General features: G+C 33.5%; 1 protein-coding gene across 2 annotated transcripts in view; it reads right to left on the bottom strand.

The window, feature by feature from the left end:
• Positions 1 to 17556, bottom strand: part of PPARG (peroxisome proliferator activated receptor gamma) — a 60943-nt gene that overhangs the window by 11484 nt on the left and 31903 nt on the right. For both annotated transcript variants that reach the window (XM_082767944.1, XM_082767945.1), the window contains exons 2-5: positions 15417 to 15644; positions 13465 to 13634; positions 11566 to 11704; positions 3098 to 3297 (exon numbers count right to left, since the gene is read on the bottom strand). In XM_082767944.1, coding sequence (XP_082624070.1) covers positions 3098 to 3297; positions 11566 to 11704; positions 13465 to 13634; positions 15417 to 15636 — 729 coding nt within the window. In that variant the 5' untranslated portion in view covers positions 15637 to 15644. The remainder of the gene's footprint in view (positions 1 to 3097; positions 3298 to 11565; positions 11705 to 13464; positions 13635 to 15416; positions 15645 to 17556) is intronic.

Raw genomic sequence — 17556 nt, 5'->3', positions numbered from 1 at the left:
TGAATTTATCTGAAGAACCTTTTCCATAGAGAATAAATAACTAAACAGTTCAATGCTGCTTTGAACAAATACCTACTGACATTAATATGCTTGTTAACATGCCCGATTAATTAAAATACAAGGAATTACACACCAACAACTGGACTAGAGAAGTACATTTTAAAATTTAAAATCCTTTATGATTACAGATTCTAATGCCTTGTGGGTGCTCATTCTTAAGATTTCGTATTCACTTTAAGCTGTAGAAAAGATTAGAAAATAACCTAAGACAACCTGTACAAGGGCAGTAGTCCTCTCTCATAGAATTAGCTTGTGGAACCTTCTAATATTCTATTCCAAATTCATTAAACCAGTTTTTCAGTCTACTCAGTGCCAAATTCTTAAGTTGAACACAGATCTCCAACCTGTTTTCGCTAGGAAGAGAGGGAGGGATGACAGCTGTCATAGCTTTGCCTTTAACTGATACAGCTGCTTAGAAGACAAAAGGTCTATCTGTGAACTCAAATAATAGTATCCACACAAGAGGATTTCAGTTTCTAAACTCTTTTAGTTAACTCAATATTCTGCTGCTTACAGGACCAATGAAATTAGTGCTTGCACAGTAACCACAGGCAATCATAGCTCCAAACCATGAGTTTCAGTCAAATACAGTGTTTTTTCCACTTGCACTAGGATTTCAGTGTGAAACTGAAAAAATAAACACACAGCCAGCAGGATAAGGTATTTTTCAAGTTGGGGTGCTTTTTTGTCAGCAGAAAAAAAATATTCTCTATACAGTTGCACATATGTATATGCATGCATATGCATACGTAAAGCACTGCTATAAAAAGACTGAGGGGAGGCTTTTAAAAATGTATATTTTAGTACTGGTAGGTCTTTCCTTTCTATTCTTTCTATAAAATCCTAAGTGGCAGCATCAGTACAAGAAAAATTTGTCTATTCTAAGCATGTATATGTGCTTTAGAATGACCATATTATACCATCATTCTATTGACATTAGGAGATGACAATCAAGAGTTAAAAGTCATTTAAAAAAAAGTTCAGATGAACATTGTGACTAAAATCTTATGTCAAATGAGCACTTTATATCCCAAAAGAGGATGAATTACTTACCCAGTAATTTTAATTCTGACATACTGACTTAATATATCTGATCATTTTTCAATTGATGCAGTCTAACAGTAATTTTAATTTTGACATACTGACTTAACATATCTGATCATTTTTCAATTGATGCAGTCTAACAGTCTAAGGTCGAGATAGATTTAAGACACCACACTTAATAGGTGGCATTAACTCATAAAACCTATTAATTTGAATGACAATGCAATGAAATGATTATTACTGGCTACCTTACCCTTAAAACTTGCAAAACATTCTTATTCACTGTTAAAATACTTGGTGTTTGTGTGATGAAGAAGCAGGAAATCAGGTTATCTTCTCTGTACTTAAATTTAAAGAATCCAGTACAAGAAGCAATAGAATCTCCTAGCACAGTCATTCTGCTTCTGAATAAAGAAATTTCCTTACAACTTCCTTCCCATATGAATTCTCCTATTATGTATAAAATAGATGGAGAGAATCTTTTGGGGGGATATATCTGTGCTTCTTGCTCAAATGATAAATTTGACTTTTTTTTTGGCTGTGATATTCACTTAGCAGAGGGATTTCTTGTGCCTAATGAATGCTCATCTGTGATTGATCTTGTCTTCTCTCCTTTTCGCTCTGCCAATCACATCTATAATCACTACAGCATAGTATGAAGCTTATGATGAACTTGTAGTACTACAGGTGTACAGTGGGCAGCTGCAGAAAGAATAAGCCTCCTGGTGACATTTTTATGATGAAGGGCAATAAACTAGACATATGATTACACACTCCACTTCTATTATGTTTCCCAATGCAGATACCTAGTTACATTGAACTGCTGCATTAATTCTTTCTCAGAAAACTGTTTCTAGTATGGAGAGGAAAAGGATTGTGGAAAGACTCTGAAAAAGCAATGATCCTTAAGTGGATTTAGTGCATCAGCTTACTGCACAATAAATAAGCTACGGTAGTTCAAACTTTATATACTCCATAATGATTAGTTACTCAAATTGCAAGTATCTAAATTTGTATCACCATATCTAAAGTTTTTTTTTTTTTTTTTTAATTCTTCAACCAAATTAGAGACAATGTTAAAATTATGATTTTAACTGCCCTTAGAAAGACAGACCAACAAAAAACAAATCCTCTCCTACCTTTGAAATTTACAAAGAATATTAAATACAGTCTTTGTTGTAATCCTGGCAATAAAATTTCTGCCAATCATTTCAGAAAATGTCAAACAGTTAGTTTTGGAAAAGCTATTTTTATCTTTAGTTTCTAAAATAGTGATAACATTTTTTTAAAAAACTACCACAATTATCAGATCTTACTTGTCCTTCTTTCCACTGATACCAAAAGTTAGGTACTGCCAGTGAAGTTTCCAAAGGAACCCACAAATACATGTATCTCTATTCCTTACTTTTCAAAGTTCAGTTTGTATCAGCATAGAATACTGATCTGATACACAATAATCCAGTTAAAAGCAGGAAGTCATCAGAGCACCATAAGTATCGTAGTTAAGGTTACTGATGCTGATGGTACTGTGAATCATTTGACACTTACGAAAAGGATATTCCTTTGAATAGAGCCAGTACTGATAATATTTTATGATGCTATGCTATGATACGGATGCTTGAAGAATATAGCAACAAACTGCTGACGGCTAGATAGCCACCTTAAACAGATAGTGTGGAAGATAACCTCTGATAAAGGAGAAGGAAAACGGGAAGAATGGATCAGAGAATACAAAAAGGTTAAGATGACCTTCAAATTCTTGTACTGGTTTCAAGTATTTTATTAGGTGAACTTGGAGTTTTTTCAAATAATGTTTACTTATCCTATCTAAAAACATTTCCTGTGTTTCAGACACAGCTTGAAACATGCAACTGCCAACAGCAAAGTTTTTTTTTTTTTAAAAAAAGATGTGTTGTCAATGTGGTAAATCATTTACTCAAAAGAAATAAAAAAAAAAAAACAACAACAACAAAACAAAACAGAGGGAACTAACTGATTTGTCTGTCGTTTTTCCTGTCAAGATCGCCCTCGCCTTGGCTTTAGTCAGAGGGAAGGACTTTATGTATGAGTCATACAAGTGCTTGGCAAGTGCTCGCAGATCAGCAGATTCAGGGTTTAGCTGGTCGATGTCGCTGGAAATCTCTGCCAGAAGCTTCTCCTTCTCCGCTTGTGGCATTCGCCCAAACCTGATGGCTGAAAAAGATGACAAGTAATTTTCATAGTTATAGTGTATATGCATATTTTAATAGCTTTTTTTTTTTCTGCCACCTTTATTATAAGTTCTTCATTTTTTTAATTAAAATAGTAGGTAGGCAAGTAAGACTAAGATGATTCTATCCAGTATTATGGGCAACCTACTGAAGTACTTCAAACATATGCAAACAAACCAGTCTCAAAGAGGAAATAATCCGTGTCCAAACAGTAAGATTACAGTAACTTGCTTAGAAATGCAAAACTATTAGTTCACCTGACAGACAGAATTGGTGAAAACCACTGATTCTACCTCCAATCTAAATAAAATGTAAAGAATCTTTAAGGTATTAAAATTCAGTTGGCCTAAGGTAGGAAAGAGTGTTCAGCCTTGTATGGTTTTGGGCAAACCACCATGTGGATCTCAGCTTCTTCATTTGTTTAGAAAAAAAAACACCCACATACCTTGCAGGAATAGATTCCTAAATAGTACAACAGACCTTAAGTTAGCAAGCAATATAAAATGTTACCAAAATAATTAAGGAATGGGAAAGAAGGTTGTACAGGGAATAAAATAGGAAAAGGCTGAGTTCTTCACGGTGACCCTACATACATGCTGTACTGACAGAACAGGAAATGGTTCTGCCTAGTCATATGATCTCACAATTGCTCTACACAAATGTAAGGCAGGTGCTAAAAATTGTAGTTTTCACCTACATACTTAATAGTCAATGCAGTGCTTATACTTACGGAGATTGACTTGGAAAATATTTCAAGTGAGCCATCCAGATCAAAGCTGACTTATCATATCATATTTCAGTAACCAGGATTTATTTTATAGTAAGAAAATAAAGCAGAGCAACAGAGCATCAAAACAAAAAAAACAGAAGGAAAAAATAAAGGTTTGCATTTTAGCCTTAGGAGGAAAGAGAAGTATTATAAATATTTTTTCAGTGGTTAGTGTCTTTCCTGGTTAAAGAAAAATTGCTCTTAAAAACATACATATGAATTGTTATACTTGGGATGTTTATTTTGGAAATCATCAGCCATTTTCCTGTTTTGAGGATGCTGGCAGTGTGCTGATAAACAAAAATGACACTTTTTTGTGAGAATAAATAATTGTGTTAAAAAAAACCCATGCAACATATAGCATTTAGTATATTGATCATTTCTCCTATTTCATAGTATTCTTTATTTTTATTTGTTTGTATGCTTATTTTTTTTACAACTCTACTACATTTTCCTTTCAGTATACTTAGTCTCTGAATGATGTTGCATATTTCATATTTTTGGGGCATTTTTTGAGCTTATGTGTCAGAATAAAAATCAGCATGAAAGAAAATCTGGTTCAACAGGAACAAATTAACATTTATTTTTTTCCTGTAAATGTATGTTGCTTATAATTTTTTCATGAAGGAAATTTTGAATGATTGCCAGATGATATTTGTTTTGGACCATATATACCATGGTACTTTTTTTTTTTTCCTCTCATGGGGAACACTAAGTACTCTTAGTCAGCTACTAACAATAGTTTTCAGTGAGACATCACTGCCAGCCCTCCTTATTTCTGAGAGCAAAATAATTACAGAAAAATGATGAACTTAGTTTATATGACATACGGTAATGGCTCAAAGAGACTACCAGCATTCTGTTAAGATATCAATGTGAATGGATGTCAAAGTTAGTGATGTATAAAAATTGATATAAAACAAAAGGAGTTCATATTTGTACTTAGTGTAACCTAAATAAAATGATGAGAACATTCAGCACGACTACCAAGGAATTAATTCAACCATATAGGCTTCAATGAACTCTGCAAATCAAGAACATTTTGTGGTCATTTTGCAGTTAAATGGATTCTATCACTGTTCAAAATTCTTATTTGTTGTTAACAGAAACCGTTCCTTGATTATTTTTTTTTTTTAAATACACATGAAAGTTGGTAAATTGAACCCATTATACTAATATCTGCATGTTAGATATTGAAAATATAAGCCAAAAGAAATAGGAAGCATTTAATGAAGTAAACACAGTGAAAACTCACTGACAACACCGGATAGCATTTACAGATTTTTGGTGATATATAAGGATAAAAAATAAATAGAATTTATTTATAATAAATATATATATTTATTTATAAAATAAATATTTTTTAAAAAAATAATCAAATTATTATCACCATAATAAAGCTAAAATATATTACTGCATACATATCATAAGTAGTCGTTAAAAAGACAAACAACTACATGTGTTGTCAAGAAGGTGTTAAAATAATATAGCCAATAAAAGCGTTGAAGTTTAATTAGTTCATATCAAACAGAGCTATACATTCGTTACATTTTTATTTTAATTATAAATTATTATGTTCTTCATTAAACCTTGTTTCAGATTTAAAATCGTAAAATTTGTAACATTCATGGTATTATATTTTATGATTAATTTGTTAAATCTGTATTTATGTAATACCTTCATCAATGGAAAAAATCTTGTGATACTTTAATGCTTCATATTGGTTTCTTGCCAACACATTCGGCTCCTTCTCAACATCTTTTTTTTTTTGATGACGAATTTGCAAACTGAAATCTTAAGTGAAGTCTAGCAAGACTTGTCAGACTATTACAGTAAACTTTCTAATTTGGAAGGCAAAGCAAGGCAAATATTAGCTTCATATAAAGGACTCTTAATAAAAAGGGGAGATCAGAGTTGCTAACGTCTATAAAATGTTGATTGCTCCCTGAAATATATGGAGTGCAATTTAGTACGACCTGAGGACTTCTTCACACATAGTAAGAAATACTTAACAATTCTAAGAAACATGTCCTTTGAGAGATTTCATAATCCTATCATGAGCTAGGTGCTTTTGACTAGATTTTCTTTTTTTAATGATAAATTCTACTTGTAAAGTATTTTGATATTTTATATTGAATTAAGGAAATTTATGGTATTATTTATAATAACATTATCTTTGCAATAAATCATGTATTCTTAATAGTCTGATTCTATATACTAATTCTGTACATACTATGGAAATGAAGCTTGACGAAACACCAGTATAAAACATGATTCTGATGTGGACCCATTCTTGACAGTCATGGTTTGCAGAAGCAAGCTTATAATCTAGAATTTCACTATCACAAGACCCCCAAGATTATTTTTATGAACAAGGGATAAAAAATGGACAGTATATTGCTTTTCCTTCCTATCTTTTAATATTAACTTAGCTCTAAAATAATTTATACGCTTCCCCAAGGCATTAAAAACAATAGGAATTTCCACTTTCTTTTTCTTTACTGGAAAATTCTTGACGATATACCACAGCGTGTACACAAACTATGCCACTGATTACTGGAATAGAATTGTTTGATAGAGAGATTTTATTAAAGCAATCAGGGGTTTTCAAAACAGACTCTTTTGTCATTAGAGAATAACTAAGAGGTATATATGTATTCTTTTAAATAACAGAGTCCAAACGGGTAACATTTTGCTGCAAATTCAAAAATGGGTGAATATAATAACGCCTTTTTTTGTTGTTCTTTTGTTTTTTTTTTTTTTCCAACTACATTTCTATAAGTCACCAAAATGTCTGGGGGTGGGGATTAGCAGAGTGGTATTAGTTTCTTTTTTAAAACTTGTGGCAGATTTCCACAGAACTGTATTATTGAACAGATAATGCTACGATAAAATAGGCTTACTTTTAGCTTAGAGTATAAAATGACAGCATAGTATGTACAGTTTCTACATATGCCTTGTATCCTATACCCTGAATACTCTGCATTTTCTCATCTTGCTGAGTCTCTTAGAAAGTAAATTACAGTATTCATGCCTGCAGTTTGGTATTGTTTAACAGCAACCTATCAACAATTTGTTATTTAGCATTTACAACAACACTCTATAGAATTTATAATAAAAGGCAATTTACACTGTATTTGTTTTCCTTATGGAAAACAAGATAACTAGGGGTGTTCCAGAATCATGTTTCCAGTGTGTTAACATTCAACAAAGGATAACCAATTACCTTTGCAAAGTAGACTTGTGTTATAATCCCTAGTGCTTCTAATACAAAACTATTTCCATTACTTTATAGATTGCATTGGAGATCATCACACATTTATTTACTCTTAATAGTTCTAAGTCTTCTACTTAGCCAAGAGAGAGAGAGAGAGAGAGAGAGAAATAGGACTGCCAAAGGTAGCATTGAATTATGTAACAAGCCTTTTTGTTAAAATGCTGAGGACATTACTTTGAAAGGAAATTAATACATATTGCTATATGGCCACCTAGGTTATAAGCATTAATTTATATTCTTGAATGTTTGTATGCTATATTCAGAATTGACTTAGATATCGCAAAGCTTACTCATATCATAGAAAGCTATTATATCAAATGTTAAATCAGTTATCAAAGAATGCACTAGCTCTTTAGCTAATCAAAGTGGTATAGCAAAGCTCTCCTTTACTGACTTAAAAAAACCAATACTCTGACCTAAAACAAGCCACCTGAGCAGGCTTGCCAGCTATCAGATTACATCTATCAGTGCAACAAAACAGCCAGTAATATCAGCAGAGTTTGCATTTACCTGATAGGACCAAGTCTTCTTCTAAATAGGTGAATTTACTTCAAGAGTGGAAATGGGATCTTACTGTTGTCTGTACTATATTCACCTTTAGGGTCTATCTTGTTGCCTGTCATCGTAATAGTGAACTTTTATGTAAAATAATTAAGCAGTGATAAAATCCTTCAGAAAGATGCCATTTTTGTCATGTTTGGCATGTGAAAATTGTGCTTGGAGTAAAGTTTGCTATCTTTCTTTTTAAAATATTTTTAGGAGATGAATTGTATGTTTATTAGTAATCTGTTACTCCCACATGTTTCTTTCTTTCTAAATGTGTGTTTTTAGGACGGATTAATAACAGTGATCCACCTTTAAATGCTGTCTGTACACAGTAGGCTAGTCATTGTTTATTGGCATGGAATACAAATTTGAGTCAAAATTCAGTTTCGTGGTACTAGCCTGGAAGTTTCCTTTTGGAGAAGTCATTGTCTTTGTTTTCAGGGGACTGAGATAAAAGTCAGGAAAAGGTCAGTGGGTTTATGGAAGGAATGTGGGAAACAGCAGTGGGACTTTGGGTGAGAGAAGTAGGAGGGATTGGTAATCCTTGTGGAGGTTAGGGTAGAAAAAGGAGAGTTCACAGGGTGGATAAGAAGAGTTCACAGCATTTCTGGTGGCTGAGAAAATTTTCAGGGATCTGTAAATGGGTGACAGGTTCTTCTTCCTTTTCTGCACCACCTTCCTATGACCCTGGCTTCACCTTCTATTTCTCTGGACCACTTATCCTCTTTGCTACTCTATCTTCCCTCTCCTGCATGCCATAGTATAGTCTTTGTCTTTCTGTGGAAAAAAACACTTATCCTTATGCCACATTTTATGACTTGAAGAAGTCTCTATGACAGCTTCTAGACTACTCTCTGTAGCACTCTGCTCTTCTGATTGTCTAGATTAGGGATTTTTTGGAGCACAAATGAGTTCCCATATTGATGATAAATTCAGTTTCTTTCACTGAAGAACAGCAGACAGTCAGTGCAGAAACCTTGCTGAGTTTACTTGAAGCATGTGCCCAGATTCAGCAATTCAGTGCTCCCAGAAATTGTAATACAGACATATTGCCATGTGGGCTCATTTATCCAGTACATTAGCTAGCTCTATATAAATAGTATTTTTAGTGTAAGAGAAAAAATTAATAGCATTTCCAAAAGGAAAGAACAAAACTTTTTCTTAGTGGCACTTCACTGGAACAGGCTCCCCAGGGAAGTGGTCACTGCACCAAGCCTGTCTGAATTTAAGAAGAGATTGGACTGTGAACTTAGGCACATGGTCTGAACTTTTGGGTAGACCTGTGCGGTGTCGAGAGTTGGACTTGATGATCCTTAAGGGTCCCTTCCAACTCAGGATATTCTATGATTCTATGATTCAGAATACAATCTGAGCAATTGAGGGTTAAATGCAGAGCAGCACTGTGGCTAGAGAAGGAAAGGAAAACAATATCCAAAGCATGAGAACACTACTGTCTTTCTTAACCTTCAGCCAAGTGGTATGTAGCATTTATACATGAAAAAATGTGACTGTTAGCTGCTAAGTGTCTCCTTGCATTCTCCCCCCGCCTTTTTTTTTTTTTTTTTTTTTTATTTTTAAGTGCCCTAACTATTCATTTTGCAATAATATATCTATGAAAAGAGAGTCATAGATTGGAGCCCTCCGGCACAAATAGTCCACATTCTGATTCCAAGAATGTAAAGTTCAGATGGTTTCACTATCCAAGTGGACAAACTTTAATCTGTGGATGTAACAGTAGAATCTGTCTCAGTGCCACTGACAACTTCCAGTGTTGCATTTCTGCATGCTTCTTTATAGAGACTCATGTCTTCACAGGCAAAATTTAGTTCTTTTTTAGAAATTTGTTTTTAAATGATGGAGGGGGCAGGTATGGTTTCATACAATCTGGAGCAAGCAAAAAATGCAAATGTAGAAGCCAATACCTGAGTATAAGCACTACTAAATCCCTGCTAAGTGAACTGGTGGCAAAAGTCAATTAAAGCATTCTTTCAAGCCCTGGGGGAAATGGCAAAACCATACCTCACTCCTGCCCCTCATAACCACGGTCCCTGCTGGTGCCACAGGTTCTTCCTTGCTGTGGCTGACCAGGAAGAAATAGCAGGTGAAGCACTCATTTTAAAAATATTTCCTGGGACTTTTACATTGTAAAGCCCGAGAGAATGATCTTGGCCTTCCCCTTCTTGATAGCACTGGACATGGTTCACATTGTGGAAGCCATGCTGCTAGTTTATGAAAGAATTTGGCATGCACCTTGAAAATAGTAATAATAAACTCCCCTGAACTACTATAAAAATACCCACAGTAGCATTTCCAAATTAGTTTTATTTTTAAGAGTTACTGTTACATCCCAGGAACTTGAAAACCATATTTTCTATTAGCAAAACATTTCCCATACCATTTTACATTCACTGAAGTAATAACTTCACAAACCACAGTTCAGCTTCCCTCTTGGGGACAACACACTTATTTTTTCATACTGAAAATAATGAAAGTTCTAAAAAAGCCACAGAGAAATTATTTTCCCAGTCATGCTTGCAATTCTTTACCCTTAGAATTACATAAGTCTCTATGTTATGACATTTAATTCCTGTTTCTACTCAACTTTGCCAAAGCGAGGCAGCAAAGAATCTTCATTATGTCTTTCTGTCCAAACATTCACAAATAAGTATTTCCACATGAGTTGATATGTTAATTTTAAAATTCAGTGGGATTTTCTTCTATATCTTATGCAAGAGAGCAGTATTGTGATATGCTTAATGCTATCTGCTTACCTATTGTAAAGAAGGCAATCACAGAACCATACACAATTGCATACAGTTTTGCAAGCTAAGACTACAACATATAGTAAATGGAAATGCTGCTTACACAGGTCACAGATGGGAGGGCATATTCACCTCTGGATGGTGGAGAGGTCAGACAGTGCATAGTACACAGGAATCACAGCTATACACACTAATATGATGAAAGGCCAACAGCTGAATGAGCATGCTGAGAAACACTACGCTCCTACTTACCACACATTGGAATCTATGCCCAGATGTGGGTATCCTAAGGGAGGAGGAGGACAGTTTTTTTTTAAACCAGTACAGCGTATGGCCCATTCATTCAAATATGTTGTGCTCTAGTATGAGGAAGTATTAACTTAGTGATGTTAACTGCCCTGGAAAAGCATTCTCTGCATCAAATTCAAGTTGCTGTTATTCACAAACTTTCGGTAAATTCTCCACTTCATTCTTCATAACTAAGTTAAGTTTTTGACTTACAGGAAAATGATACTAAGCTACAGTATGGAACAGAGCCTTACCAGAAAATAAGACCATGACCTGAAAAATAACAATTACACTAGGAATATGTTCATGAAGAATAACTTACAATGTAATGAGCAAGAATAATGGAGAGTAAAACCAACTTGTTCATTATATTATGTATTATATTGCTAAATGCAGATCTCTACCTATCTTATTTTTATATTCAGCAATCTCCAATTATATACATAGCCTGCTAAACAAAGAGGCAATCTCTCTGATACATATTTCTAAACTGCCTGGTGTAGAGAAACAGAAGACTGTAGAAGTTACAGCATCACATTAAGTAATCATATATATGCTTCATATTTGAGAAGAAACATTATTGTTTTAAAACATGCCATGTACACTCACCATTGTGTGACATTCCAACAGCAAGGCATTTCTGAAATCTGCAGTACTGACATTTATTTCTGCTTTTTTTATGGATGCGACAATTAAGATCACACCTGTCATAAATTAGCTTTAATCTGATGGTTCTTCGAAAAAAGCCCTGTAGCAAACATAAAAACATGTAAAAGGAGAGAAGAAACATTGCCAGTGTCACTGTCTTACTTCTGTAAGTATACAAACATGTTTCTACACAAACACTGAGCCTAAATTTGTTTTAAATAGGCAATGCCATGATCACACCATCTGCGTAGCAGCATGCTCCTAATCTGAATTTATTAGCTATTTTCAAATCAGTTTGATAGAAAAGTGTCTCAAAAAGCTATGGAAACTAATAGGGATCTACTGGTTTGAAAGGATCCTAGGAACATAAGTTGAGAGCACTACAGAAGTACTGAGCATGAAGAATACCATGCCAACAGAAGCAAGGCTTGATTTGTTCAGTTGCTCATGAAACAATTGGATATAAAGTGAACATAACATTTTAAAAAATTAAAGCTCACTATGTAGGAAAACAATGTAGTTCACAGTGTAGGAAAAGTGTTATAAATGACCACAAACCAAAAATTCTGCAAAGAGCAGTTTGATCTCAAGTATATAAAAAGGTTATGGGTTTGCTACTTATTTAGATTGTCTTTCCCACATATTTCTTTATTCTATTTTAATTATTTGTTTTCCTTTTTGAGCTCGAGTGCTTACAGAGAATTTGTTTTCCTTTATTTATTCTATTTCTTTTTGTTTGCACAATGCTAAATTAATTTTCCAATATAATTTTCAGTGTTCTATTTCTAGGTTCTTTTATTTTCTAGTTTGTTCCTACTTTTTGGATTTTACAAGTTTGCAAAGTACATTGGCTCATGAAAAATCCAAAAACTTGGTGCCAAACTCATGGTAATTATTACTCAAGTCTTATGAAGACAGAAACCATTATGTAAATTCAGAGTTCTGTCTTTTGACAGTCTACAGGTGCTTTCCGAGATCCATGATAAGTAGCTAATAAAGTTTATCTGAATTTATCATAATTAGTTCCTTGTAACTTTATCCTCGTAGAATAATACTAACAATAAAAACAATATTGACTCTTATTTATATAGTTCAGTGCAATGTAAGTAATCAACAACATACTTACTGCTTTAAGTATGTTCCTCATTCAGTGCTATAATTTTTAGTTAAGGTCTGCATTGGATCTTTACTATCACTTATTTTCCTCAAGAGATTGAAAATAAGGATGATGTGAATTTAAACTCAATGAATTGTTAATAATTCCTATCTCCAGTGTTTCTTTTCTCATTCTTGAGGATAGTCAATTCTTATACCATTCACTTTCCTTTATTTGTTAAAGACACTAAGTATCAGTGACATCAAAAGTAGTCAATGGTGTTTTAAAGCAGAAAGCCAATTTCTTTAACATCATTAGACATTTCTGTAATCACCTAGAAATATAAATTGAGTAAAAAAACTCTAATCAGATTCTGTTAACAATAGAACCTGAATTTTAAATTGCTAGGAGTATTGAGCTTTGGAATTCAGCATGAGTCTACTTTTGCTGCATTTTATGAATTCAAATTCTACAAGTGATCTCCAAGACAGCAAGAATGAAATATAATTGCATAATTGACAAAAGTAGAAGAAATGCACAATAAAAATCAAATACATCAGTAATATAATTAATAAAAAATACAATATTTTAGTCTCTCACTTATTAAATTATAAAGTATTTACATTGTATACAGAACAATTTAATTTTAAAAAGATTTAAAACTCTTTTTTAAAAAACATACCCCTCTAATTTTACCAAATGATTATTTAGATGAAAATTGTATCAAATCTTACTTCAGAGAAAACACATTTGTAACTACCTACCTTACAACCTTCACATGCATGCACACCATAATGAAATCCAGAGGCCTTGTCCCCACACACACGACATTCAATAGCCATAAGGGAGTTGGAAGACTCTTCATGAGGTTTATTGTACAACTGAACTTTTTCTGAAAAATAGGGTGGGGAAGGAGGCTCCATTTTGATTGCACCTGCATATAAAGGAGATTTAAATGATAGACTCAAAGTATAATTAAATAGATAGTAGAAGAAGCAGCAAGAAATAATCACAAGCAATCACAGTAATTATAGTCAGATTCATAGGTGTGCTTCATAATACAAAATGACAAGTAGTAAACAAAGGAAACTAAACCGTAAGCAGATATTTCACTGGTAGTACATGGGCTGAAAAACGTTGAAGAGGCAGATTCTGATGGAGAAACCGTGTTACAGATCCAGTTTTCAGAACTGTAGCGTTGAGTGATTTGAAGATGGAGATTCAAAAAAATATATATATGAAAACCTTATTCTCAAAAGGGCTTATGCCTTTTCCCAGTATCTAATTACATTGTATTACTTTAAGGTGTTCAGTACAACTGCAGGGAGAAGAACTGGAGTCTCTAATCTCATAAAAGTAGTCTAAGTATCTAACAGGCCCACATTTAAAAATTTGGATATTTAAAGAAATTAATCACTCTCCTGTGAACACTGTTCCACTTTGGATGCAGTCTAGAGATTAATTTTCTCTTCTGAAAATTTCTAATTATTGAAACAGCACTTTGTAGTATTAAACAAGTTCAAACAAACAAACATGATATTTTTAAATCCGTCATGACCTGTCACAGAAGAAAGCTGTGACATTTGACACTATAATATTACATCAGATCACAGCTCAGGAATTATACAACATACATAAGTATTATAAAAGGTGAATGCTTTGTTTTCTAGCTGGCTCCACAACTTAAACTAGAAAGTTTTCTTTCATATAGAAACTGGGAAGAAAAGAAAGCACAAAATTATCTGAGTAAAGATCAAGATGATTTGGTGTACCTAAACTCTACTGGACTCTCTAGTTTGTTGTTAAAATGTTATGGAAATTTCTAATCAAACAAAAGGAAAATAAGTTATTAGCTGTAAAAATGTATTTTAATTCACTTCATAAATAACCCAGAAGTATATAGCACCTGCTTCTCTACTACCACCAAAACTAAATACCACAATTTTCCTATCAAGAATTCCCTGAAATAATTATTGTATAGTTTTCTACAAACAAAAGTGATGTCAGTGGATCTTTAAAAAAGTTCCAGGCACAGCAACCTTTAATCTTACTATCAGTAGGAATGCAGTAGTAACTTATTTAAGAATAGGCCACTTCCTTTCTTAAGGAAGTGTATTTTTTATATAACTGGGGAAAGAGGGGCTTTTTTAGGGGCGTATAAATAATACTAGCTCACAAAGCTTCAAGGTTATGTCTGCATTAGGAACACTGATAAATATAGCCAATATTTCTATTCCATCGGTTTCTTACCTTGTTCAGAATTCAAAAGCTGCATGTATTATTAATTAATATACTGTGTATGCATGTTTAAAAAAAACAAAAAACAAAAAAAAACAAAAAAACACCATCCAAGATATTTATTTTGCATTGATTTTAATATAGACATTTTACACACAAGAGATATGAATAGGAAACTGAAGGTTTCATAAAAAAGAGTGGGATTCATGTGATTAATAAAAATAGTTTATGGTCATTTTAGATAGTATATGATAGCTTGCGTAGTCTCTAACTGCTGCTCTGAAAGGGTGAAGGTGTGCTACGTGTATTCCATCTTTCCTACCAGCCCTGTCAGAATAGCTTTTGGACATCTTTTTGTTGACACAGGGTATCTGCATCTGGGCATATTAATTCATCTAATTTCTACTGTTGGTAGCATATTTTCAAGAGCATAAAGCAAATGTGAACATGAAGAAATAATGGAAAATAAAAAGCATACTTTGGCAATCCTGGAGCTTGATATCATATTTATAATCAATGCTTGTCTGATCAGTTCTTGCAAGAGGAATATCTTCATAGTGTGGTGAAGAAATGCTTGAAAAATCAACAGTGGTAAATGGTTTTATGTCAAAGGAATGTGTATGATCATCCATCGCAGACAGATCCACTGGGCTAATTCCAAAATTAATGGGCCAAAACGGCATTTCTGTGTCAACCATTGTAATGCCTGAAAGCAAGAAAAGAAACAAACATTTTAAAAGAAGATAGTTATTTCTGTAATGAGTTTGGGTCCTAGCAGAGGCCCCATTGTCTCACGTCCAAAGTGTTGAGGTGCAAACTCACAATCTTGTGCAGGTTTTAGGGAAAAGTTTAGTCCCATCCATCTTTTTGCTTGAGTTTGTCATCACATAGTGCATTAGTCTGTTTAGAAATACTGCACAGATAACACTGGGCAGTTAACCCACCTTTGAGGTTCTTCTTAGAAAGGCTCTAATGTCATATGTCATAAGAAAAAATTAGATTTGTTGGGATCCAAAGCTTAGGCTACCCTTAGAACAGAATGGCTAGTCATAGGTATGCTACTATACTAGAGTGATCTAATCTGCACTTCAAAAGGCAGCAGAGACAACTTGTGGGGCAAAGAACAATGGTAGTTAGATTCACAAAAAAATGACAAAAATATACATAGAAAAAATAATCTAAACAATTCTAGATGGCCAGATGAAATTCAATTCCATTTTAATAGCATAATTTTGTACACTTATGTACTTTAGTAGGCATGCAAGTTATTAAAAAAATAATTGTGTGAAATTAAAATACAACTGGAAACAATTTTCACCATTTTTACATGTATGGATTACTTTGACTTTAATTTCATCTCTCTATAACACAAAAATGAACAGTTAGAAATTTTAGACAATTGATTTTTTGCTTTTGCAAATTCTCATCATCATTTTTCCTATGTGTGAAAATGTGTGAAAATCTTAAGGCTTTTCATACTAAGAAAAAGAAAAGTAGTTAGCATTAAATAACGGTGCATTTACTCCAAAAAAAAAAAATAAAAATCAGAAATACCTGAAATCTTTAGCTGGGCAAGTATGTTTTATCCCAGAATCTTAAACCTAAGGCTCAAGGAAAATTATTTTAGTACGTTCTAAATCCCATAGGTATTTATGGAGTTCTTGAAAGCAGTAAACCAATAAAAAGCTTCAATCTATGAAAATCTTCAGCAAATTGAGTAAATTTAGATTGAGATATAAAATGTTTATTTGAGTCCTCTTCTGACAGTTGGCTGAATCGGAATCCTTGATTTAGACATATTTCAACTATGAAAAACTTTGTATTCCAGTGAATGTTTCATAACTAGCATTCGTCTTTAATTTTCCTCGACTTATAAAAAGGACGTTTTAATCTAAAAATAGAATAGACAATATGGAACTGAAATAACTTGGTCACTTTGGCTGTTTAATTTGGACTTCAGACCCATCAATTAAGTGGCTGCTAACCTCTAGATAACAGAAACTTTGATTTGATCTACTTTGTATTACTCAAAACTACTCTGTCACACTGCCAAATCTGTTGTTGCAAAATGAATATAATGGAGCAAACCTGCTCTGTTACTTTGAGATGATCCCTTATTTCTAGAGGGCTATAAATAAGTGCCACAGTGACTGTCCTCCCCTATCTACTGTGCTAAGGTAGCAATTTCTGGACATGGACATAGCTCTTTCCCCAGAAAAGCTACTACCATTTTTTCTCCTTTTAGGGCTTGCAGAACAACCTTGAACACTGATATCAGCTGCTGTAAGATGTTTCTTGTTCTTAAGTTTCAGATAAGAAATTCTGACTGCAGTGTGAACGGAAGTGTTGCTACTGTATTACACACTCCATAACATACGTGTTATCTCTAGTAGAGCAAAACGGCACCCTATAGCTCATTCATACTGCCATGCCTATCACTACGTCCCTACTAACATAGAGTTCTGTAGAGCAAATGGTGTTTAAGGGTAAACTTTTGGCTAGGTTCACCTCACACTCAGCCAACTGTCTACCTGTCCAAAGGTTTCAGCCATTGGATAGGATATACAGACCCATATGTTATTTTTAATGAAACAAGACCTGCCTACTAACAACTGACA

This window comes from Aythya marila (genome assembly GCF_965140915.1).
Source record: "Aythya marila genome assembly, chromosome: 10".
NCBI classification, from domain to species: domain Eukaryota; kingdom Metazoa; phylum Chordata; class Aves; order Anseriformes; family Anatidae; genus Aythya; species Aythya marila.
The sequence above is the reverse complement of the archived record's forward strand: the minus strand, read 5'-3'. Positions and strand labels throughout refer to the sequence as shown.